This window comes from Leucoraja erinacea, chromosome 2 (assembly GCF_028641065.1).
Source record: "Leucoraja erinacea ecotype New England chromosome 2, Leri_hhj_1, whole genome shotgun sequence".
Lineage (NCBI taxonomy): Eukaryota > Metazoa > Chordata > Chondrichthyes > Rajiformes > Rajidae > Leucoraja > Leucoraja erinaceus.
In genome coordinates this window covers 104,036,907-104,064,571 of record NC_073378.1, presented here as the reverse complement: position 1 = coordinate 104,064,571, position 27,665 = coordinate 104,036,907, and the positions used below count along the sequence as shown (strand labels likewise).

Here is a 27,665-nt window from a genome sequence, read left to right as displayed (position 1 = left end):
CTATAAACACACACTATTTGTATCACAGTTTGTAAAGGAATAACATATGATAAGAATTTATTTATTTTTTAATTTGCAAATAATTTTAGAATGTTATTGTTCATTGTTTGTGCATTTAAGCAAGACCAGTGGACAACCTGAAATGATCATGAAAGAAGATTTGATACAACATGTTCAAATTCCATTTGGAATCTATTGTTACATTTGTGAAGAATGGATTGATATGCTTGTTATTTAACCATGCCGATTTTGTATGTAAGTAAACTAGGTTTAATGTCTTCAACCCCACAGCATTCTGTAGTGTAAAGATTGTCTGTTCAGTTACTATGTTAAATAAAGTTGAATAGTTATATCAATAATCAGCATGGAGTTTGGGCTTTCGATTTATATGCAATGGCCGACAATGTCCCAACTTCACAAAAGAAATCCAAAAACCTATTTCTTCTTAATAAAGAGGGTTTGACAGTGTGGGCATGTTCTGCCTTGGAAAATAATTAATCAGGGTGGATTAGACAACCAAAGTGATTACGTTTAAACACACTGCATTATTATCTCCAAGTAGTTACTTTAAATAGAAACATGCAGGATTACATAAATGTTTCAGGAATTAGATCTAAATAATTTGAATTTAAAATAACACCTCTTCAAACTTACAAATATGATTGAAAGTGTAGAATGCACTTTGAACATAGTACAGTACAGGACAGGAATAGGCCAAATGTTATCTAATCCCTTCTGCCTGCTTGTGATCCCCTTTCCTCCATTTTTATGTGGCTATCCCAATGCCTCTTAAATGCCACTATCGTATCGGCTTCCACCACCGCCCGATAGCATTCCAGGCACTTGCCATTCTCTATTGAAAATAAACTGGCCCAACACATCTCCTTTAAACTTTCTCCTTCTGACTTTAAAACTGCTCTTACTTGATACTGTGATACTTAATATTTCCACCATAGGAAAATGATTCTGACAGTCTACCTTATCTATGCCTCTCATAATATTTGTAACTTCTTTTAGATCTCCCCTCAGTATCCAATACTTTAGAAAAAACGTTGAAATTTGTCCAACCTTTCCTAATAGATAATAACTTCCAATCATGGTGAACAAGTTTTACCCCCTCTCTAAAACCGTATCCTATTATGTATTGCAGGGGTCTGCAACCTTGTTCTGCATATGGTTCCGCATTAGGCCCGGGGGCCGTAGGTTGCCGACCGCTGATGTAATGGGATGATTCTTCAACAACACTCTAATTTCTCACTACAATCACTTTGGCTGGCTGCATGGTGACTTTTGGAAACTGGTAAAGGTCATATGTCAAGACATGGTTACGGCTTTTGCCTTTAGAAGTGATTTAGCATGGAATCGTGAAACCATCCTCTTATCAATTTCTGTGCATTCCTGACTTAGCCATAGAAAGCAACTAAAATACATTGATGAGGAAACATAGAAACATAGAAATTAGGTGCAGGAGTAGGCCATTCGGCCCTTCGAGCCTGCACCGCCATTCAATATGATCATGGCTGATCATCCAACTCAGTATCCCGTACCTGCCTTCTCTCCATACCCCCTGATCCCCTTAGCCACAAGGGCCACATCTAACTCCCTCTTAAAATAGCCAATGAACTGGCCTCAACTACCCTCTGTGGCAGAGAGTTCCAGAGATTCACCACTCTCTGTGTGAAAAAAGTTCTTCTCATCTCGGTTTTAAAGGATTTCCCCCTTATCCTTAAGCTGTGACCCCTTGTCCTGGACTTCCCTAACATCGGGAACAATCTTCCTGCATCTAGCCTGTCCAACCCCTTAAGGAAAACAATAACCATAAGAGAATTCTTGCCAAACCTTATGAAATATAAAAAAGAAACAAAGAAAAAGTGATGTTCAAGGTCATGGATTCAAAACCAAATGTAATCCACAGTTTGGATATTGCTCTGATTAAATTAATCTGTTTACAAAGTTAACACCCCTTAATGTGAATTCTACTGCGAAAAAAGGTGTTGCTTTTGTTGCCTTGTTTGATTTCTGCAATAATTTCTGAAAATATTAAAATTGCACTATCTATTCATCAGTGAATACTTTCTGTAAAACCCAAGTGATGTAGTGGCCAAGTGGCTTCACTAGAAGACCCATCTTTCATTGCCTATGCGATAGTGCCTTACACTGGTCGCTGGGGTCTATAAAAATCTCATAGTTTGACCTTGCTGTAAATTTCAGGACTTTTTGGAAGTGATGATATAATTAATACAGAAGTTGCAATGGTTTCTTGAACAGTATGAAGTGGCAGTGGTATTGCCCAATCTTTTCAGTGCAAGCTTTAACATTTATTTATGTCCTTTACACAATGAACAAGTAAGATTCACATTACCATGTAATACTTTTTTCCACAAATGAGAAAGTTTACAAAAATGAGGAAATCAAATTTGTTAAAAAAAAAAGTAATACTGTCATACAATTGAAGAAGTGGATCGCAGCCAGGATTTAAAAATAACTTTAGAAAAGCCTGTTTGAAATAATTCCTGTTGCAGATAGGGTCATTTTTGATTTTGCACTTCAATGTTCTTCCATGAAAACATGAGGCTGAAAATTTCAAATGCTAGGAGAGTGAGGAGAGCCCAATAAAGCTGGAACAAATTATTTTTTATAATGATTGTTAAAGACAGCAAACATCAACAGGCAAGCCAACTGAATACAGACAGCAAAATTAGCAGAGATTATTAGCTCAGTAGTAAACTTCCAGTATTTTGTGACAAACTTTCTCAACCGTTGCGAATTTCAAGTCCTGGTTCATAATGAAATACAATTTTAGTTGTAGAATACTAGGTACGAATGCATTATAATTTCTCCAGGGTTCTGTTTCGGATTTGGATCCTTGCCCTTATACCAGCCAAAATACAAGATGCTGTTTATCCCTTGCATGTTCACCTGGATAAATAAGATCAAAAACAAGTTAGTAATGATTTAATTGAGTGAATATACCTCACACTTCAATCTTCCCAACCAAATTTGCACCCGCTACTGTGATAGACACACAATTTGTAGATCTTCTACTGTCCCTGGTATTTTGGTTGTGTTTTCAAACAATTCTGCAGAAAAGTTTTGAAGACTTTACCCAACTATTTGAATACAAGAGGAACATAAGAGCACAGGAATTTACTTTTATTATGACTGAATGCTAAATATCAATTTTATTGACCTGACAATGGAGGTTTCCCATAACCTCAGACAGCAGTTCTTATTGCAACAGCGTGTCAATTCCCACTTAAGCTGTTTGCAGTCTATCAGTGAGACACTATTTATTGCTAAATTACCAACAGTTGTGTTTTGGGAATTTGTGCTAATCAAATTCATTTATCTTAGGTGCAGTTGTTAGAAAGGCAGACTTTCAACTAAGATTGAATATTTTCATTTTTATTATTTTTATCCCTGAAGGTAGTTAGTCATGCAGCTGCGGAGTACTATTTCTATGATTCTTTTTTCCATTTAAACATACAACACAAAATGGAACATCGTAACTGCAAATATGAGCAGGTTTTGTCCATTACAAAAATATTTAACAGAGCTTGCTGGAAACACCCAGCAAGTCAGGCAACATCTGTGAAAAAAACCCGTAATATTTCAGGTCAAAGATTCCTCATCAGTTCCGATATCTCAAAAAACGAAGCACAATTTGCCGATATCTTTAGGAAACTTATGTAAAATGACCCTCAGTTTTGTTGAATTACTAATGTACGCCAAGGTCCCTTTTGATTTCCCGCTCCCCCTCATATAGGAGGTAATTTAAGGTAGACAACTACCAAAGAGATTGGATATCATCTGAAATAAAACTTAGTGAATAATGATATTTCAATATTTTTTCAATATTTCTCTTCGAATGTCATTAATAATTGTTGTTCAACTTGTTTATTATCCATATCCTAACTAACTTTCCACATTAATTTAGAGAAATCAGTCAAGTTTTCCCAAAATTCGTATCCAGTTAATTTTATTACACCAAAGCAAAAGTGGTTTTAATGTAAAGTCATTGACCTGATACATTAACTTTATTCTTCAATATATGCTGCCTGATTTGCTCACCATTTGTTACAGTATCTGTTGTTTTAATTATCTTTAATAAACCATTGTTTGGGATGCTGAAACATGCCAATAATTTAAATTTGATTCCTCCAATCTGTATTTGGTTCTTATATAATGTTCCCCTCTACACTAGATTTGGATAATAGATTCATACAGCACGGAAATGGCCCCCTCACAATCTACCTAATATATTATGACTGTGATACTTATGAACACTAATCTCATTTGCCTGCATTAAGCCCAAATCTTTCTACTCCTTTCCGATCAAAATATCATATTATTGTATCTGCCTCTTTCACCTCATTTCAGATAACCATCCTCCTCTATTTAAAAGCACACCCCACAAGTAGCACTTTAAATTTCTCCTCTCCCTTTAAACCTATACCCTCAAGTTCTAGACCCCTATCCTGGGGGAAAGGTTCTGACCATTTATCTTATCAATGCCCCTCATCGTTTAATAAAATTCTATAAAGTCACTTCTCAGCCCCCTACATTCCAGTGAAAATATACCCAGTTTATCAGATTCAGATTTCAGATTCAAACATTATTGTCATTGTGCAGTGTACACGTATAGAGACAACGAAATGCAGTTAGCATCTCACCCAGAAATGTGAACACAGAACACATCCAATCTCTCCTCATAATTACGGCCCTCCTTCCTATGTAACATCCTCATTAATTTCTTCTGCACTCTCTCTATTGTAATCACATTGTTCCTCTAGTGTGGCAACTGGAACTGGACACAATACTCCAAGTGTAGTCGAACCAATGTTTGTACAGCTGCAACATGATGTTCCAACTGTTGTACTCAATGTCTTGGCTATGAAGGCAAACATTCCAAATGTGCTATGTTACCATTACAAGCAAATTATGGACATGCACTCCAAGGTCTCTCTTTACATCCTAAGGTCCCTGCCATTTATCCCACATGCCAGAGCAAAAACAAAATGCTGGAGGAACTCAGCAGGTCAGGCAGCATCTATGGAGCGAAATGCACTAACAATGTTTCAGGTTGGGACTCTTCTCCAGACTGATGCCCTGCCAAGAGCAGTTTCTTCACTTTGTTTTTGCACAAGATTCCAACATCTGCAGTCACTTGCTCCTCTATTCAACATGGCAGATCTGACTCAATTTATTGATTAAGATTTCCACTATGACCTCCGAAGGTCAGCGTCAATGTAAATCCTTTTGCATATTTTTCTCCTACTTGGTGCAATTCAAAACCTTCAGACAGTTGCCCTGGGAACTACCACATCTAACAGCATCTTGTACTCTATCCCAGAAACCATGCTCAGTACCACTAACCATGGAATTATGATCACAGTCCTCCCCCACCCATTAGTAGCCTGCAGTCTGAAAACTGACATTAGTACCTTCAAGCATACCACCCCTCCCACTTGTATTGCCATATATTTTTTTCATTCTCATTTATATTTTCCCTTTTTGCTTATAATTAGTTTGTTCTTGTCCAACAGAAGTGAATTTATGGTACTGGTAAAAAAAGGTGCAGGTTGACGGTCCTAAGGCACAGGCTCACATATCAGCATTTATGGGGCAAGTATAAATTTCTGAACAAGGTTTCCCTCTTTAACCTGCAATACACACAAAGGCAGTATAAGATATTGAAAGGCTGCATTTTCCCATTGAAGTGCAAACGAGGTGGTGATGACAGAAAGGTCAACTAATTATTTAGGATGATACAATGAGATCTGAGCAACACAAATACTTTGATGGTGAACAACAGGAAGCTTTTGTTGCAGGATGTTGGTAAATGTGGCCCCTTTTTTCAGTACACCTTTCCCAGCATGACAAAGTCTTCAACATCAAAAGCTGCAATGATCACACATTGGCTCATATTGGTAGGTAAGAGCATAAGCTGTTCACAAAACCTGAGTAAATGACTATTCCTTTGTCTGCGCTGTCTGCAAAAGCTGTCAAGACCTCTCAATGTTGGTATTGGTGAGGGTTTATTATTGTCAGATTTACCGAGACACAATAAAAATCTTTTTGTGTTCAATTCAAAACTATACACGAGTTCAACAGGAAAAGCTAAATGAAACAGAGTGCAGCATATAGTTTTGCAGCTACAGAGAATGCTCAGATTTTTAAAAAACTCAAGGGCTGCAACATGGTAGATTGAGAAATTACTAACACATCCTTAGCATATGAGAGGTCTGATCAAGAGTCTGATAACAGCAGGGAAGAAGCTGGCCCAGAATGTGGTGGTACATGTTATCAAGCTTTTGTATCTCCTGCCCAACAGGAGAAGGAGGAAAGAATGATCGGGGGTAAGTGGTCCTGAGTGGTAAGTGGTAAGTTGGCTGTTTTCCCAAAGCAGCGTGAGTGGAGATGTGAGATAATTAAAATACAAAAATTAAAATGTTAAATCAGTTCAAACCTATTCACAGCAAGTCCCTAAATTGGGCAAGGTTTCTTCCTGAGTGTCCATAAACGTAACTGTTCTTAAGCAGGAAAGGGAACAAAAACAGGGAGAGGATTACAGAAACAGCTGTGAGGGAAGAGCGAGCAGTCCCAGGAAGAGTGGCTGCCAGCCAGTCTCACCAACTCAGTGAGTGGCCGAGCGAGTGTGCTCAGCGCTCCCAGCTATGCTCATCTTGACCCAGCTCCTAATTTTCGCAGCCTCGGGAATGTTGTGGGGAGCAGTGGGATGAAAAAGCATGTGGCAATGTCCTATTCCCACCCGGCATTGATGCCTGCATCCCTGTAGTAGCCGGTAAATCCATTCTGTCGCTCTCCCAAATGTTCAATCATAAGTCAGGCCTTCATTGCCCAAGGAGAACTTGTATAAATATTATTGTAACAAAAAATAATTTAAAGATGTAACTTATTTTCATGTCTTTCTCACAACTGTAAAAACCGTATTGAGATGAATGGGCTTGTGGTTGCTGTGGCAGATTCAATCAAGTTCTGGATCCGAGAGTACATTTCCTAGCATATGTGCAGAGGAAATCCTGCAAGCTCTTGACCCCCTCCTACTTTGTAGAGAGGTTTTGAACTCAGCAGCACCGTTGCGGATAAAAACCATAGTTCACCTAGAACTTTGACAAAAGATCCTCGCAAAACATAGACCACAAATTTGATTGTCATTGCATTGCTTTTGCAAGAGTCTGCTGTTGCCTCTCTTTTGAGTTCCTCAGGTTTGAGGATGATTTACTTCCATTCCAGCTGCTGGCTCATCAAGCTGTGGCCATACCTCGGCTCGCAAGCCATGGATCCTGGAAAACCACACGGAGAGGGAAGCCGCTGAGCCTGGCCACTGCTTATCGCCCATGACCGGAGAGGAGGGTGGAGGGAGTTGATAACGGCGGACACAAGCACAAAGGGCCAGTAAGAAGAACTGGGGTCTTGCCTTCCACGCCCCCGAGGATCGGCTGCGGGAGGTATCCCTGGAGGACAAAGACTGAATAGTGGCCGGGCGAGGAGAGGGACGATGGTTCATTGCACAAACCTTTATGGCCAGCACCAGCTTAAAGTTTGAAAATGGCATCAAACCCTAGCAACTCTTGCATATGGTCTCAGCGGGCTATTTCTATACACTTCATCTGGGATTGTATTTATGTTTGGTAATAATTTACTGAACTGTATGCAAATAAAAATGTAGCTGTACCTTTGTGCACATGATAATAAAGAAGAGAGTGGTGCGACGAAGGGTCTCAGGGTTTTTAGTGGTATCACAGGTGCTTCTTTTCTACTTTGATCAGCCACAGGCCAGCTCACAAGTCAGTGAAGATGATACATTTATTTCAGGAAATTTACAGAACATTCCTGAAGTGTTTCTCCACTGCTTTTCTGGTCATTCTTGCCAACATGCGACTCAGAGCTGCTTATTTAAGTGTTCAAGAAGGAACTGCAGATGCTGGAAGATCGAAGGTACACAAAAATGCTGGAGAAACTCAGCGGGTGCAGCAGCATCTATGGAGCGAAGGAAATAGGCGACGTTTCGGGCCGAAACCCTTCTTCAGGCTGATGGGGGGTGGGGGGGAGAAGGAAGGAAAAAGGGAGGAGGAGAAGCCTGAGGGCGGGGGGATGGGAGGAGACAGCTCGAGGGTTAAGGAAGGGGAGGAGACATCAAGGGCTAGCAAAATTGGGAGAATTCAATGTTCATGCCAACCGGACGCAAGCAATCCAGGCGGAATATGAGGTGCTGTTCCTCCAATTTCCGGTGTTGCTCACTCTGGCAATGGAGGAGACCCAGGACAGAGAGGTCGGATTGGGAATGGGAGGGGGAGTTGAAGTGCTGAGCCACCGGGAGTTCAGGTAGGTTATTGCGGACTGAGCGGAGGTGTTCGGCGAAACGATCGCCCAACCTCCGCTTAGTCTCCCCGATGTAAATCAGCTGACATCTAGAGCAGCGGATGCAGTAGATGAGGTTGGAGGAGATACAGGTGAACCTTTGTCGCACCTAGAACGACTGCTTATTTAAGTACTTGCTGTACCACAACAGAGATGACACTTCAAAGTACTTAATTGGTTGTTAAGCACTCTGCATTATCCTGAAGAGATTTAAAATGCATTACACACATGCGAGCCTCTCTTTTTGTTTCTTGTAACAAAAAAAAGGCACAATTCCCCTCATCTGTGAATTCTATAGTTCTGAAAGCTGCTGGTTTGCTAGAGACTGTCCTCTCTTGTCTTCTATCCTGTCCTGCTTCATGTCCGCATCAAACTCTTCAATGCATTGAAACACAAATCCCCGAGGGAAGTCCATTAACTGATTTAACGTAGCACCCTTTAAACTCTCATCAATTAAATCAGTTAATGGACATCCCTCTGAGGATTTGTGTTTCAATGCATTGAAGAGATTGACGAGGATTTGAAGAGCTTGATGAGTACCTGAAGAGATTGAGACAATGACTGCTGGTTGTCATGGAATCATATAGGGCCTTTGGCCCAACTCATCCAATCAACCAAGATGCCTTATCTAAATTAGTCCCCTTTCTCATGTGTAGGAAGGAACTACAAATGCTGGTTTAAACCAAAAATAGACACAAAAAGCTGGAGTAACTCAGCAGGTCAGACAGCATCTCTGGAGAAATGGAATAGGTCATGTTTCGGGTAATTTTCCCCAGAGATGCTGTCTGACCCACTGAGTAACTCCAGCTTTTTGTGTCTGTCTCCCATTTTTCCATTTTTGGCCTTATACTTATCTCTGCTTTTTAAGTACTATTATTGTACATGCCTCAACCACGTCCTCTGCCAGTTTGTTCCATGTACACACCTCTTTCTGTGTGAAAAAATTGGCACTCAGGTTCTTATTCATTCTTTTCCCTCTCATCTTAAACCTATGTCCCCTAGTTCTGGACTCCCTAAACTTGTGGAAAAGACACTGTGCATTCACCCTATCTTTGAACCTCATGATTTTATACACTTCTATAAGCTTACTCCTCAGTCTTGTATGCTCCATGGAATAATGTCTTAGCCTGCCCAATCTCTCCCCATAAATCAGTCCCTCAAGTCCTGACAGCATCCTCATAAATCTCAGCTGCACTATATCCAACTTAATGGCATCATTCCAATAGTAAGGTGACTAAAATTGAACACAGAACACAGTGTGGCCTTGCCAATGTCATGTACCATAATGTCCCAAATTCTATACCCATTGCTCTGACCAATGAAGGACAGCGAGTCAAAAGCCACTGTGTACTTGTACCACAAGGTTCCTTTGTTCTACAAACACCCCCCTACCATTCACTGCAAAAGTCCCACCCATGTTTGACTCCCCAAAATGTATCACCTCACACGTAACTGATTTAAACTCCATTTGCCATTTCCCAGCCCACTTAACTAGCTGACTAAGATCCTGCTGTAATTCTTGATAACAGTATCACCTAGCTTAGTGTCATCTGCAAATTTACTAATCATGCCTTTGACATTCTCACTCCAAATTATTAATATGATGGCAAACAAGATTTGGGCTCAGCACCCAGCATACCACTAGTCACGGGCCTCCAATCTGAAAAGCAGGAACGTGTACTGATTTTAGATGATCAGCCATGATCATATTGAATGGCAGCGCTGGATTGAAGGGTCAAATGGCCTACTCCTGCACCTATTTTTCTATGTTTTTAACATCAAGCTCTGCTTCCTCCCATGAAGACAATTCTGTATCCAATCATCATTTTATTTCCGACACTTCCCTACCATTCCTTGACCTCACTATCTCCATTGCAGGTGATAGACTTCTGACCGACATCCACTATAAACCTACTGACTCCCATGGATATCTGAACTACAGTTCTTCCCACCCTGCTTCCTGTAAGGACTCCATCCCCTACTCCCAATTCCTCCGTCTACGCCGCATCTGGTCCCAGGATGAGGAGTTCCACACCAGGGCATCTGAAATGTCCTCATTCTTCAGGGAACGGGGTTCCCCTCCTCCACCATAGATGAGGCTCGCACCAGGGTCTCTTCCATACCCCGCAACACTGCTCTCTCTCCCCATCCCCCCACTTGCAACAAAGGCAGAGTCCCCCAGTCCTCACCTTTCACCCCATCAGCCGTCACATACAAGTAATCCTCCGTCAGTTTCGCCACCTCCAACGTGACCCCACCACTCGCCACATCTTCCCATCTCCCCCCATGTCTGCCTTCCGCAAAGACCGCTCCCTCCGCAACTCCCTTGTCAATTCTTCCCTTCCCTCTCGTACCACCCCCTCCCCGGGCACTTTCCCTTGCAATCACAAGAAATGCAACACTTGTCCCTTTACCTCCCCCCTCAACTCCACTCAAGGACCCAAGCAGTCGTTCCATGTGCGACAGAGGTTTACCTGCATCTCCTCCGACCTCATCTATTGCATCCGCTGCTCTAGATGTCAGCAGATCTATATCGGTGAGACCAAGCGGAGGCTGGGCGATCGTTTCGCCGAACACCTCTGCTCGGTCCGCAATAACCAACCTGACCTCCCGGGGGCTCAGCACTTCAACTCCCCCTTCCACTCTGTATCCGACTTCTGTGTCTTGGGTCTCCTCCATGGCCAGAGCGAGCAACACCGGAAATTGTAGGAACAGCACCTCATATTCCACTTGGGGAGTCTGCATCCTGGGGGCATGAACATTGAATTCTCCCAATTTTGTTAGTCCTTGCTGTCTCCTCCCCTTCCTCAGCCCTCCTGATGTCTCCTCCCATCCCTCAGCCTTCGGGCTCCTCCTCCTTTTTCCTTTCTTCTCCCCGCCCCCCCACCCCCCATCAGTCTGAAGAAGGGTTTCGGCCCGAAACATTGCCTATTCCCTTCGCTCCATAGATGCTGCTGCACCCGCTGAGTTTCTCCAGCTTTTGTGTGTACCTTCGATTTTCCAGCATCTGCAGTTCCTTCTTAAACACTCTGTATCCAATCAGCTGGCTCTCTCTGGATGCCATGCAGTCTAACCGTCCACAACAGCCTACCATGCAGAACCTTACGAAAGGCCTTGCTTAAGTCCATAGAGGCTGTATCTACTGCCCTCATTGATCTTCTTGGTTACTTCTTCAAAAGATTCAATCAAATTTATGAGCCACGATCTCCCATGCACAAAGCTGTGCTGACTATGCCTCATCAACCATTGTTTTTCCAAATGCATGTACATTTTATTTCTCAGAATCCTCTCCAGTAACTTACCTTCCATGGATGTCAGGCTTACTGATCTATGCATAAATGTCGTCACTCAAGAATTTATATTTTTCCATTCTGCTTTATCAGCTGTTATTTGTGGGAACTTCCCATGAAGTGCAGAGACTCAATGAAGTCCCAAGGAACACTAGGACAAGCCGCCTCTTTGATCTTCATGCGCACATGACGTCTGGGTTGTAGGCAGGTGTCTTTTGAGTTACGATTGCACTGAGGGCCTTCTTTCACCAGTTTGCTTGCCAGATACCAAGCACGTTATTGTTATGGTTTAGGTTTGTTGATTTGTTTGGGCTCAAAAAGGACACCATCCAATCTACAGAGTCGGTGTCAGCTCGGGTATAACAATCATCTCAGTTAGCATACAGAAAAACTACAAATACACTGATCAGGGCCCATTGCATGGTGCCATGGGCTAGTGCAATGTAACCTAATCATTTGACATGACTACAAAAGCTTGCACCATGAAAGTTGTCAAAATCTTTGTCATCTCAATTGCGGGTGGTTTTAGAATTTTCATGATATTCAGAACTAATAACAATAAAGTAAGCAAAACAATAATTGTTTAACTTCTTACTTTTCATTGTTATAATTGCAAAATCTCTGCTCCAATGAATGAACATGGGTATCTTAATCTGGAGCAGAATGGATGAGCTGATTCCCCTCAATTGTGAAGGAATCTCAGCAGGTTTGTGCTTCACTGCTGAATTGTCTGCCAACGCCAGCAGTGGAGGAAATTACCTGGTTCATCTGCAGAAATCTGACAAAATGTCAACTTCTGCATCTAGATACCTGCACATCCAGGTACCAATTGCTTGCATTTCCAGCAGTACTGCTGGATGTTGTCCTGGAGCTATCAGCACTTACCCTCAAGATTCAATCCAATATATTTCAAACATCACAGAACAGAAATAAATTAATTGTTACATCAAATAAATTACAATGCATGGCTAATACGTTTAAATCAATGCAAGGCTATTCTTAATCTATCACAATACAAAGATATTTTACATCGATTTTAATAACTGTGTTCCTGATTTAATTTTAACTCACAATAGCCATGATCATTTCAAATCTGAACAATACTAACAGTCTCCATAACTTGAGCATATGTAGCCAAATCCTTTTGTTCATTTCTCTATATTTCTATTCATTGTATCCTTAACTACTACCAAGAGTGATTTAAATTCCATCTTTTCCCTGTGGAAAGCTAACATGTGACACCATAAGCCAGCAACCATTACAGGATAGTTACTCTAATGCACGTAGTAGGAACTTAAATTGAAATCCCTGCATTACAAGAATGCTTTCAAGTACTTGACATCACTTTGACCCTCAATACATATCCAGCTATTTCTCCTTATTACAGAGTAGCTAATCAATTTAAAAAGATCTAACAAGATCCAATGCTGTGCCCTAACACCATAAATAATGCACATATGCACTAACAGAATTGATTCCAGCAGGGATTTTAAAATACAATTTATCAATCAACCAATACAAGATACATTTTTTTTCTAAATTGCACTGAGATTCTAATATTACAATGGCATATTTTACTAATAGCTTTTGATAAAAAATAAAATTGATAATGCAATGCAAACCTAAAGAGCTGTTGAATAAAATCTTTATTAACTTTTAAACTGAGCAGGAAGATGACAGAATATTTATTCTATGCTTTTAGAAATGTGTACTGCAGTTGGAACAAGATTTAACATAGTGCAAGTTCCTTCATTCTCTTAAATGCAGACTTCATATTGTGTGAGGTATACATAGTTTGATTTTCAAAACTGTTACATTTCCATTCAAAGGACACTAAGATCCATACTTGATCTAGTACTTGGCAGATGGTCAAAGAACAGTGAAAAAAAAAGTTGTGAAGAACCACAGAAACATTGATTAAGATATTACATATTTATATAATATGAATGGGATTAAGGAACAAAATCATTCATTTTTCCCCACATATAGGGCAATCTGATTTTAAAACAATGAAAAGATCCAATTAAAGTTGATACAAAATTATAAGGTTAATGTGGAGGAAACATTTGTATCCTGCAATGCAGGGGTATTCAATGCATGGATAACACGATCTCTACAACATTAACCACTGTAGATCGTGTGTTTGTAAGGTATGCTTCACAAGCATTCACATAATATAGGAAAATATATTTCACCTGCATATTTTAACTCACTAACTACAATCCAATTTTTTTTGCTGAGGCTGCTTCTACATCTCCCACAACCTCACCCAACAAGAAATACAAAGGCAACAGGCACAAGGGATTTCTATCAACTGCAAGTCTCCGAATTGCACACCATCCTAATTTGGAAATATGTCACCCTCATTCATCGTTGCTGGTTCTAAATGCCTGAAACTCGACGCAACAGCACAGAGCAAGTTTATCTCTTCATCAGAGGACTGTGGCAGTCTATGAAGGCAAGCCGTCATGCCTTCTCCAGGGTAATAATAGCTAGTCTTGCCAATATGCCAAGATCCAGAAAAATAAATACATAAATTAGTGAGAAGCCTCACTTCTGATGATGATGACTCCCATTGATGAAGTACTTGAAGATGGTTGAACCTAAAATTCTGGCCTGAGCAGTTCCCCCTTTGATGCCTTGAGGCTGGGCTGATTGACTTCCGACAAGCACAACCATCTTTCTCTCTGTAAAGTAGACTCTAAACATTGGAATATTTTCTCCTTGATGCTCTTTGACGTTAGCTTTACTAGAGATCTTTAATGTTAGTGTTCATCAATCTAAGATGTTAACTCTGTTTCTGTCTCCAAAAATTCTGCATGATGTGCTGAATGTTTTCACTATGTACAACTATATATTGCAGAACTGCAAAGCTTTGATCACATCTGTTAGCTGTGCTCTTTCTATTGGAGATGTTTCTGTTTATTATATTTATGGTGGTGAGGTGTAGCTTTACTAGGTTGAAACCTCACTTTCCATGCTACTCTCTGCATGTCCCTTTGCACTGTTCCTTGAGCAATTAATGGGACATGGGAGCAGAATGTATTGAACATGACCACAGATGTGAAATCGTTCTTCCCTGCAGCATTGCATCCAGGCCATCGAGGCCTAATTCCTTCTTTTCTTTTCAGTTTCTGGCTGCTCCAACTGCTACACAATATGTCCAGTTGTTACTCTGGTTCTCAATGGATGGACTTCATTTTTTTCTCTCTGCCTTAACCACCAATGTCTCCCAAGTCAAATAACAAAAATAAGGTTATATGCTCTGTCTATTGCCCAAGCATGCCCTCGGCAAGCTGATTCCAGTAAGACTTCCATTTCTGTTCAGAAATTGTCTCTTCTTGATGAATTGTCAGCTGATTTTAGTTGACATAAGCACTGACATTAGCACTGACAGCTGGCCACAGGAACCAAGGTAGTACATTTTGTGCACATACTACCTACTGCAACAAACGGGGGCACATTAAACACATCATGATTTCATCAGCTATTGACATACAGTGTATTGTACTCTCAGAATAACATTAGGAATATTTAGTGCTTTAAGCAAATTTATGAACTATAGCTTTCAGGAGCACATATTAATAATTTGGTCACTGAATCCAGAAACAATTTCCATCTAATAAAATTCACAAAATGCATCGGATATGAATTTATTCACTCTATTGCCCCCTCTTTAATATGATGCCTTTATCTTTACCAGATAGCACAACATTTGCTGAGTGCCTGTGAGTGTTGAACATAAAAATAGTTTTGTAATGTACTACAATCCAGTGGGAATGGACTAAAACACGCAAGACTCCAAGGAACACATCCTGAAACCATCACGTTGATTGAAATACAAATTGCAAACAATTACATGGCTTTAGGATACAACCATTAAAGTATAAATAAATGTCTATCTCTCTCACAGCCACAAGAAGTCAGAGAAATGTGCTATTTTTTTTTAGTTTTAGAAATAATAATGTGCTCCTACTAGGACCAAGGGAGTGAGGACGAAATGGGATCTATACTTTGCAGACATATATGTACTGAGGAAACTTGAGTCATAAAAGTAGACCATTTCAAATCTTGAGGGAACTATAACATAACATCTTTTAAGTTTGTATGTTTGGTGAAAACCTGTCAAATTTATATTTTATTGCAATTGTTCTACGATGTTGCTGGAAGGCAACTGAACAAACGGGGACTTTTCTAACAAATCATTACATTGTTTAGGACAGGAACAAGTGATAAATATTTCTAGAAATATTGGATAAAACATGTTTTTTATTACCAAAGTGAGTATAAAGAAATTGGATTATGTAGCCCCTTGCCCTTGTGCACCCTGATCCAACATCACAAAAATCAGTGTGTTCTTGTGACTCGCAGTTGACGATTTTTAATCTCGAGCTGGAGAGCTGAGTGCTGGCCATTACAGAAGCAGAACGTCGTCAGTGGCTGTGTGCAGCAGATTTAAAATGACACTATGCTCTTACCTAGTCCTTTGAGGATTAGACAAAGGCATATATAAGATAGGATAATTTATATATCTTAATATATGAAATAGGGGCAGGAGTTGGTCATTGGGCCCTTAAGGCCTCGCCACCATTTAATAAGACCATGGCTGTTCTGATTGTAACCCCAGTCACACCCTCTTATCTAGCAACTATCTGCCTTCAATTAAAAATATTTGATGACTGATTCTATAAATTCTAAGGAAGAGAGTTTCTTGGAGAAAATTGGAGGAACAGCGCCTTATACTCCACTTGGGCAGTTTACAACCCAGCCATATTAACGTTAATTTTATCACCCCCCCCCCCCCCCCCCCCCCCCCCCCTATCATTCAGACTGATGAAGGGATCTGACTCAAAACATAATTTATTCCTTTTCTCCAGAGATACTGCCTGACCCGCTGAGTTTCTCCAGGATTTTGCGTCTATCTTCGGTATAAACCAGCATTTGCAGTTCCTTCCTACACATCATTCCTTATGGGACTGAACAGACATCATATTTATATTTCCCTCCACAGGTGCTGCTTGACGATGCACCATATAATTTGCTGAAGATTCCAGCATCTGGAGTCTCTCGAGTCTTCATCACTACTTCGTTCTTCTGCCAATTAGATAATGTGTTTCCCTTTCATTTTTCCCATCAAAATGGCTATTTTTACATTATATTTCATTTGCATATTCAATTAAGCTCTCTTTTTGTATCTTCCTTCTGTTTGTCAGCTATAAAAACCTGGATGCAACATAACTTCCTCAAACTCAACAGCGATAAGACAGAATTCCTCCTCATAGGCTCCAAAGCCACACTCAGCAAAATCAATAACCCCACTCTCACCATCGACGGCACCACTGTCTCCCCATCTCCCCAGGCCCGCAACCTTGGCGTGATCTTTGATTCCACCCTCTCCCTTGAGCCTCACATCCGCCATGTCATTAAAACCTCCTTCTTTCATCTCCGCATCATCACCAAACTCAGACCCTCTCTCACACCTCCCGCTGCTGAAAGACTCATCCATGCCTTCATCTCCTCCCGACTGGACTATTGCAACTCATTTCTCCTTGGCATCAGCTCCACCTACATCAACCGACTCCAACTGGTCCAGAACGCAGCCGCCCGACTCATCACCCACATCAAATCCTGGCATCACATCACTCCAGTCCTCAAACAACTTCACTGGCTTCCCATCTCCCACCGGATCACCTACAAAATCCTGATCCTCACCTACAAAGCCCTCCACCATCTGGCCCCCCCCATATCTCACTGACCTCCTCTCCCCCTACCAACCCTCACGGCCCCTCAGATCCACATCAGCTGGTCTCCTCTCCATCCACAAGTCCAACCTCCGCAGTTTTGGGGACAGAGCCTTCTCCAGGGCAGCTCCCAGGTTCTGGAACTCCCTCCCCCAACTGATCCGCAATTTCGTGTCCCTCACCATCTTCCAGTCCCGCCTCACCCATCTCTTCACCTCTGCCTATCCTCAGCCCCACGTCCCCCTCCCTTTTCATCTGTGCATTAATTGCCTCATATTGTGTTTTGAATTGAATTATGTCTTTACTTTGTGTACTAGTTATGTCTCTACTATTTATTTCATTCCCCTTACATGTTTTTCCTCTACCTGCTAAATTTTTTTAAGGTGTCCTTGAGACTCTTGAAAGCCGCCCATAAATAAAATGTATTATTATTATTATTATTATTATTATTATTATTATTATTATTATTATTATTACCTTTCATAATTGATATCTCACAAACCAGAAAAAGACCCATAAATCTCTGCAGCCTGTTAACCAGCTAGTCTTCTATTCACACCAATATGATGTGTCATTTAATTTTATGTTCTGCAATAACTTTGCAAATCTATGTATAGCACATCCACTATTTCTCCTTTAGCTACAATCTTGTGGTTTACTGTCATCATCTGTATTTGTGCTGAAGCAGTTACCGACATTATCAGTAACAGCGTCATACATGCCTTTGGTCCAACATATCCATGCTGACCAAGCTGGCATTCTAGGCTAGTTCCATTTGTCTGCATTTGGCACATATACTTCACGACTCTTCCTAGCCATATATCTGTCCAAATGAAAGTCGCAATTGGATCCACTTTAAGTGAAAAAAATTGCACCCGAGGTCCTTTTAAATCTCTCCCTCACATCGTAAGCCCATGCCCTCTAGTTTTAGTGTAGAAACAAGGAACTGCCAATGTTGGTTAATACACAAAAGGAGGCAAAGTGCTGAGTGCAGGTCAATCAGCATCTCCGGAGAACATGGACAACTGACGTTTTGGATCGAGACCCTTCTTCAGGTCTGCCTGATCTGTTGAGTTACTCCTGCACTTTGTGTCCCACTCGTTTTAGAATCTTCAAACATGGGAAAAAGACCATGAGCATTCACTTTATCCATGCCCTTCACCATTTTGTGTACTACAATAAGGTCACTCGTCAGCCTCTTATACTCCAAAAAAAAAGTATCAGCCTATCCAGCATCTCCTTAAAACTCAAGCCCACAAGTTCCGGCAGCATCCTGATGAAAAATAATCCATCACAGCCCCTTTCTATGTATTCAAGGGAGAGGTAGATATAGCTGTTAGGGTTAACAAAATTAAGGGATATGGGGAGAAAGCAGGAACAGGATACTGATTTTGGATGATCAGCCATGACCATATTGAATGGCGGTGTTGGCTGGAAGGGGCGAATGGCCTACTCCTGCACCTATTTTTTATATGTTTCTCAATTTTTTTATGTTTCTCCTCGCCAATTTTGAATCCGATTGGCTAGCCTTAGATTCGATTCGAACTAACCTTCCAAGTTCCCTTCACACTCCCGAGTTGCAGACAAGTCCTAACCCTGCATTATTTATAGTTGCTAGAGTGTAAAACAAGAAAATACAAATCCGGGGGCACAATCTGCAGTATACAGCAAAGGCCCTTCAGAAGAGTGCAGTCACTGGAGGTATTGCTTCAGTATTGATGATTTGTTTAATTCAGTATGGGCTAGCAACATGGCTCTCATTCTTCTCCAGTGTTTATGCTTTGGAGTAGAATCATGCTGGTTCAGAAATGGATGGTAATGCACACTGTTGCAAGATGAAAGGACCTACCGCTGCTCCTAAGGTGTTGAGCATTGACTGCGATAGTCAGCCTATGGCCACATCTCCATTGGGCATCAACAGAGTTAAGTCATTTGTATTTTTATTCACCGAAAAATCCTCATGCGGCTCCTTAAATGGAACATGGAGGTATCTGATAGTTATGCCAGCATGAAGCCTGCAGTCCCAATGAGTTCACATTTGTGCACTGACTTCTCTCCTGAAAGGCAAACTTCATAAACTTGACAATGTAGAAATGTGTTCCAGATTGGGAGATGTTGTTAACGTTGCTCGCACAGCCTAGATAGACATGGAGCTGTAAGAATTTATATCCATCATCACCACCAAAGTGGTTTGGGGCCTGCTCTTCTGCTGCATGTGTAGTTACAGGGGATGGCATACTTCCAATAGCACCATTTGGTGATTTTCCTTTTAACTGCTCTGACATGTGAGTTATTGACAAGCAATAAAAGTAAAACATATCATAAGTGGAGTGTGATTGAGTGGAGGAAAATTCATGATCTACACTGCTATTTCCTTAGAGGGAAAATGTGTAAAATGTCTTGAATTTATAGAATAAAAAACGAACTACTGGAGGAATTCAGCAGGTCAAGGAGCAACTGTGGAGGGAATTGGACAGTATGTTTTGGGTTGAAAAGTCCCGATCCAAAATGGTATCTGTTTATTTCCCTCCATAGATGCTGCCTGACCCACTGAGTTCTTCCAGCAGTTTGTTTTTTTATTCCAGATTCTAGCATCAGCAGTCTCTTGTGTCTCTGTCTTAATTCATAGTGATAATTCTGTCCTTATTAAGGTCGAAGTGAAGTAGTTTCCTTGTATGTATCGTAGAAAACAGTATGTGGATCACGATATCGTCCATAATTTTATTATCGAGAGCCTATTACTATTTTTAATCCCCAAGTTAAATCTCAATGTGCTTTGCTCAATGATAGGCTGCATCCCAGAGTACTTAAGGAAGTAGCCCCAGAAATAGTGGATGCATTAGTGATAATTTTTCAAAACTCTTTAGATTCTGGAGTAGTTGCTGAGGATTGAAGGGTAGCTAATGTAACCCCACTTTTTAAAAAGGGAGGGGGAGAGAAAACGGGGAATTACAAACCAGTTAGTCTAACATCGGTAGTGGGGAAACTGATAGAGTCAGTTAATAAACATGGGATAGCGGCACATTTGGAAAGTGGTGAAATCATTGGACAAAGTCAGCATGGATTTATGAAAGGTAAATCATGTCTGACGAATCTTATAGAATTTTTCGAGGATGTAACTAGTAGAGTGGATAAGGGAGAACCAGTGGATGTGTTATATCTGGACTTCCAGAAGGCTTTCGACAAGGTCCCACATAAGAGATTAGTATACAAACTTAAAGCACATGGTATTGGGGGTTCAGTATTGATGTGGATAGAGAACTGGCTGGCAGACAGGAGGCAAGGAATAGGAGTAAACGGGTCCTTTTCAGGATGGCAGGCAGTGACTAGTGGGGTACCACAAGGCTCAGTGCTGGGACCCCAGCTATTTACAATATATAGTAATGATTTGGACGAGGGAATTGAATGCAACATCTCCAAGTTTGCGGATGACACGAAGCTGGGGGGGGCAGTGTTAGCTGTGAGGACGATGCTAGGAGGCTGCAAGGTGACTTGGATAGGCTGGGTGAGTGGGCAAATGCATGGCAGATGCAGTATAATGTGGATAAATGTGAAGTTTGTCACTTTGGTGGCAAAAACAGGAAAGTAGACTATTATCTGAATGGTGGCCGATTAGGAAAAGGGGAGATGCAACGAGACCTGGGTGGCATGGTACACGAGTCATTGAAAGTAGGCATGCAGGTGCAGCAGGTAGTGAAGAAAGCGAATGGTATGTTAGCATTCATAGCAAAAGGATTTGAGTATAGGAGCAGGGAGGTTCTACTGCAGTTGTACAGGGTCTTGGTGAGACCACACCTGGAGTATTGTGTACAGTTTTGGTCTCCTAATCTGAGGAAAGACATTCTTGCCATAGAGGCAGTACAGAGAAGGTTCACCAGACTGATTCCTGGAATGTCAGGACTTTCACATGAAGAAAGACTGGATAGACTCGGCTTGTACTTGTTAGAATTTAGAAGATTGAGGGGGGATCTTATAGAAACTTACAAAATTCTTAAGGGGCTGGACAGGCTAGATGCAGGAAGATTGTTCCCGATGTTGGGGAAGTCCAGAACAAGGGGTCACAGTTTAAGGATGAGGGGGAAATCTTTTAGGACCGTGATGAGAAAAACATTTTTCACACAGAGAATGGTGAATCTCTAGAATTCTCTGCCACAGAAGGTAGTTGATGCCAGTTCATTGGCTATATTTAAGAGGGAGTTAGATGTGGCCCTTGTGGCTAAAGGGGTCAGGGGGTATGGAGAGAAGGCAGGTTCGGGATACTGAGTTGGATGATCAGCCATGATCATATTGAATGGTGGTGCAGGCTCGAAGGGCTGAATGGCCTACTCCTGCACTTAATTTCTATGTTTCTATGTTTCTATGAAGACAAATCATTTATTTTCTGCTTAAAATTAAGAATCTTTTCGATAACAATGTTGAATATGAGCTGGAAAATTGTAACTGGCACACAAGTTTCTCTTAATAACTGCAAAAAGAATTCCATCCCATTATATAAACAGGAAATAAATAGGCAAAGGAACTTCAGGAATAACTTTCAATTGAAGAAGTGCTGCAACAATCGCCTGTAACTAATTTTAATCCATGAAGGCATAATATGTATTTAATTCCATAACCATTTCTTTTGAATATTTGCAATTATGTTCATTTTTTCCAACCTAAATCTGTCCCACATACAACATACTCTTGGACTGAAAAATGATCAGTTATTTTTTACCTGCTTGGTGACATCTCTTGTCCATGGTGCCACATTTTGTCCATCACACCAGCCATTTCTGCCATAGAGCCAAGTGCCATGTTCATTTGGAACCACACCCTCTGAAACCCTGTCAGCGCAACCTAAAGAAGTACCTAGGTAGAATAAAATTAATGTTTAGTTTATGTTAATTGTGTGAAAAATATCCTTTATAAATGACATTTGTTACATGTGGTGTGTATTTCATCACGAGTGTCTGTAGGGGAGCTCTAATACATATTTTCAATGTCGGTCATAAGGAGTAGAATTAGGCCATTCGGTCCATCAAGTCTACTCCACCATTAAATCATGGCTGATCTATCTCTCCCTCCTAACCCCATTCTCCTGCCTTCTCCCCATAACCTCTGGCACCTGTACTGATCAAGAATCTATCTATCTCTGCCTTAAAATTATCCACTGACTTGGCCTCCACAGCCATCTGTGGCAAATAATTCAGCAGATTCACCACCATGACTAAAGAACTTTCACCTCATCTCTTTCCGAACAGAACGCCCTTTAATTCGGAGGCTATGACCTCTAATCCTATGACCTCTTCCACTAGTGGAGACATCCTCTCCACATATATATCCAAGCCTTTCACTATTCTGTTTGTTTCAATGAGGTCCCCCCTCATTCTTCAAAACTCTAGTGAGTATAGTTGCGGACAAACACTCATCATAGGTTAACCTACTCATTCATGGGAAGGAGGCAAACTATAATGTACAAATATGAAGATTGAACTCAGATTATCTCACTTAGGTTTTTTTAATTCAAAACTAATCATGCCAACATCAATGACACATCCATGACAGAAAGTTTAATATGAACAAGACAGCTTGCACTTTTCCTCAATGTAATGTTGCCTTTTAAAATACATTGAATTTTGAAAACAAATTAAGTCTCCACCCAAGTCTCCGTAACAAAAGGCAAGAGAAAGTAAAAACACATTTGCATTTTCTCAAAATCTTTTTAGATCCTAGAACATCAATAAAAATTGTACCACTGTAAAACAGCCCTTTGTTGTATAGTTGATGCACGACATCGACCTCAGAGATGAAGCTTAATTTTTTGGAACCATAAGACGCAAACAGCTAAAATTTATTTAGCTTCCTCAACTACTCCTTCAATTATTAAACAAAACCTTTCCTAAATCTTTTGAGATAAATATGTTTTACCAAGAGCGTGTGTCGTCGCATATCATCCACGTTATCTCAACAGTACCTACCTTCCCAGAAACTCTGACAATTACAAAGAACAAGAGCAGCAATGTCATAGGAATACTGGGATTTTCTTCAGATTACAACATTGCGACGGATATAATCTGTCTCTCATTCATCATTAGTCAAAATCAAAAAATCCTGATATTTCATTGTACAAGTATCTTAAGAAATAACACTGTTGCCAACTTTTGGAGTAAATAGTGTGCCTTTTCCATATGAACAAACAAGAGATTTTTTGTGTTATTGCCAGCACATACCGTGCTGAGGCTTTTTAAGGCACTGGTCAGACTGCATTTGGAGTATTGTGAGTAGTATTGTGCTGCATATCTGAGGAGGGATGCCCTGGTGTTGGATAGGGTCCTGTGTGGGCTTACAAGAATAATCCCAGGGTTGATTGGGTTCCTGTTTGATGAGCATTTTACAGCTCTGGGCTTGTAGTTACTGTAGTTTAAAGGGATGAGGGGGATCTGATTGAAACTAACCGAATAATGAAAGGCCTGGATAGAGTGGACGTGGAGAGGATGTTTCCACGACTGGGAGAGTCTAGGACCAGAGGGCACAGCCTCAGAATTAAAGCACTTACCTTTACAAAGGAAAACAGACACAAAATGCTGGAGTAACACAATGGGACAGGCAGCATCTCTAGAGGGAAGGAATGAGTGTTACTAAACACTTTAACTCCCCCTCTGATTCCAGACCTTTCTGACCTGGGCCTCCTCCACTGTCGAGGCCAAATGCAAATTGGAGAACAGCACCTCACATTTCACTTGGGCAGCTTACATCCCTGTGATATGAATATTGTTTTATCTAACTTCATGCAACCATTGCTTTCCCTCTCTCCCCGTCCCTCTCCCACCCTTGTTCTTCGACTAGTATCACTGCCATTAATTTTACTGTTTGTATGCCTCATTGTCACATTCCCTTGTACATTTCCTTGTACATCGTCTGCTTTGATCTGTCCATTTCACACCTTACATTCTCTTTGTACCCTTCCATACTCTAGTTTCCCCCTCCCTTGAATCTCAGTCTGAAGAAAGGACTCGACCCAAAACATCACCCATTCCTTCTCTCTAGAGATGCTGCCTGTCCCGCTGAGTTAATCCAGCATTTTGTGTCTATCTTCAGTGCCAACCAGTATCGGCAGTTCCTTATGATACCTTTAGAAAGGAGATAAGGAAGAATTTATTTAGCCAGAGGGTGGTGAATCTGTGGAATTCATTGCCAGTCTAAAGTGAAAGCCAAGTCTTTGGTTATTTTTTAAATGGAGATTGGCAGGATTAGTAAGGGTGTCAAAGGTTATGGGGAGGTGGCAGGAGAAGAGGTTTGAGAGGAAAAGATAGATCAACTATGTTTGAATGGTGGAATACATTCAATGGGCCAAAAGGCCTAATTCTGCTCCTATGGCATATGAACTTACTTCCTAGTGTCTCTGAATTTAACAAAAAAAGTTAAACCTGAAGGATGAAATTTTTAATTCAAAGCTTTGTCATGCTTTCCTTGAGTCATTATATGTGCAATTTGCTCTACATAACAGAATATTATCGATAGACACAAAATGCTGGAGTAACTCAGTATCTCTGGAGAAAATGTATAGGTGATGTTTTGGGTCGGGACTCTTCCTCAGACTGATTGTAGAAGGCAGAGTGGGGGAAAAAAACGGAAGCAAAGAAAAAAGAATACTGTTGATGTTGATTATATTTGCATGTATTAAATTCTTACAATTCTTTACCTTTGTAGTTATGCAGTTGCAAGTCTTTGAATGTTTTAAATTGTGGAATGTAGAAACTATTGCTTTGTGAGGAAATAAAACAGCTGTTTAAAATGTCATAAGCAATTGTGAGACACATCTCTGTTATTAGTAACCCTAGTTCAAACAGTAAATTGAGGGACCTCCATACGTAAAGACTCCACAGTGGCTACAATAGCCAAGTGAACAAGTCTTAGTTTAACAACAAAAGGCTAGAACTTTTCAAATCAGATCTACTTAGTTTATTGTCATATAAAAAAGGGTACAATGAAATTCCTAGTTCACATGAAGATCATCCAGTAAACCACAATAAATACAATGACTAATGCAAAAAGAGCAGGTGTGCAAAGGTTTCAGTGCGACTACATACAAGAATATTAGAATAACTATTATGTTCTGAGATGTTGCCTGACCCACTGAATTACCCAGATTAGGAAACCATCATCTGGTTCCCCGTTTGTAGATGCAACAAGACCTGGGTGTCATGGTACACCAGTCATTGAAAGTAGGCATGCAGGTGCAGCAGGCAGTGAAGAAAGTGAATGGTATCTTAGCATTCATAACAAAAGGATTTGAGTATAAGAGCAGGGAGGTTCTACTGCAGTCCTGTCAAAATACCTGAATTCTGTAGTATTCAAAGTACTATGTTTTGGAATCTCCTCAACACCGAGAAAGTAAAGACACTTATGCTTTCTTAAACACCACAGGAGTGTGAGACCAGGATAGTATATAGTTGCCAGAGAAGCTGTTGGCACTTTACAGCAGCACCATGATTGTGTTCACTTTAGGCCAACAGCTATTCTTTCACCTGGGCAGGCCACTTGTCCTGATGAACAAAGTTCATGATCTCTGGATCATTGACTGTTGGCTTGTAACTCGAGCGGTCCAGATAAATGGAGAAACCTCAGGTTAGGCAGGTAGATGCTGGAGAAACTCAGCGGGTGGGCAGCATCTTAGCGAAGGAATAGAAACCCTTACAAAAGAAAGGTCTAACCCGGGGCATGGATGAACTACAAGTAATGTAAGTACTCAGTTAAAATGACATTAAAGTAAATACTGAATACTGAATTATTCATCCCAGTTTGGCTAAAGGGGAAGTCCCATGGAATAACAAAATCAGGGGTCACAAAAGTTTAGCCAGGCCTACCAGGGGACTGGGAGAAATTCAGAGGAAGTCTTTGAAAGAAAACTGGCAGGAACATAAAAACTAACTGCAAAAGTTTTTATAGATACGTGAGAAAAAGGTTAGTTAAAAACAAATTTTTGCAGTCACACAAATTGAGGGGAACAAGGACATGGCATGAATCTGTGGTTCTGTCTCACTAAGGAAGACACATAATCTGCTGGAAGCAAGGGAGTGAGATGGAGGCCAGTTAGCATGGTGGTCATTGATTTAAGAGGCCAGATAGTTAGATGTGGCCCCAGAAATAGTTGTGGCTCGAGTAGTAGTTCCTGAGGATTGATCATGGGGCATGGAGAGTTAGGGCAGGTATGGGATATAGGGCAAAGTGCAGGATTTATGAAGGTGATGTCACCATGAATTTTTTCGAGGATACTCTCAAAAAGAACCAGTGGATTTTTATCTGCCATACAAATAAGAGATTAGTCCAATTATTTTCAGGATCCTTTTGGCTGGCAGATCTAAACGGGTCCAAATAGGGCATTTTAACGCAATGTAACTGGGAAATTTACAATATATAAAAATTCACAACATCTAATTGCAACACGAAGCTGGGAGGCAGTGTTATCACCATAAAGTGGAAAATGCTAAGTGTTAATGTAAAATTGCCCACTATAAAAACAGGAAAGTAATAGATCTGAATGGTGGCCGATGGAGCCTAATGGTACACCATCATTGAAAGTAGGTGTGCATGCATGAGTGTAAAAAAGTAATAGGTTATCAGTATCTCTAGTATTGCGTACATGAAGCCATTCTTGCCATAGGATACAGAGAAGGTTCACCAGACTGACTTGATGTTTCCATATGAAAAAAGATAGACATGCTATTTGTGCAAAAACTCTTCTTAAGGGGTTGGAAAGATATATTGATGTGAAAATAAAAGGATGATTCCAAATTTCACAGATACATTGACGAGTGCTTTGGTGCTGGTTCCAGCACATGTCCTGCATACATCAATTTTATCACCATCACCACTTTCATCCAAGCTGGTCTCAAATTCTTCTGAACCATATCTGACACTTCCATTCCTTCTCCCATCTGAGATGGATATCGGTATGTCTCCATCTCAGAAGACAAAATATCCACCTAACATTTGATATAGTGTAAAGTAATGTTATCCTCTAATTTCCCACATAATACATGAACTGACTACTGAGACTTCCACAAAAAAGAACTCTTTGTGCCCTGGGTGAAAATAAATGATTCCAAATTCCACCGGGTGCTTTTGCTCCCAGTTGCATACATCTTTTATCCCGCCACGTCCACTTTCTCAAGATGAGACTGACACTTCCATTCCGTCTCCCATCTGAGATGGATATCGGTATGTCTCCATCTCAGAAGACAAACTATCCACTAACATTTACAATAAA

General features: G+C 40.7%; 1 protein-coding gene across 1 annotated transcript in view; it reads right to left on the bottom strand.

The window, feature by feature from the left end:
- Positions 1-1,846: 1,846 nt before the first annotated feature.
- Positions 1,847-27,665, bottom strand: part of si:dkey-256h2.1 (uncharacterized protein LOC337520 homolog) — a 151,453-nt gene continuing 125,634 nt past the window's right edge. The window contains exons 11-12 of the mRNA XM_055649926.1: positions 22,131-22,264; positions 1,847-2,919 (exon numbers count right to left, since the gene is read on the bottom strand). Of these exons, the coding sequence (XP_055505901.1) occupies positions 2,800-2,919; positions 22,131-22,264 (254 nt within the window). The 3' untranslated portion in view covers positions 1,847-2,799. The remainder of the gene's footprint in view (positions 2,920-22,130; positions 22,265-27,665) is intronic.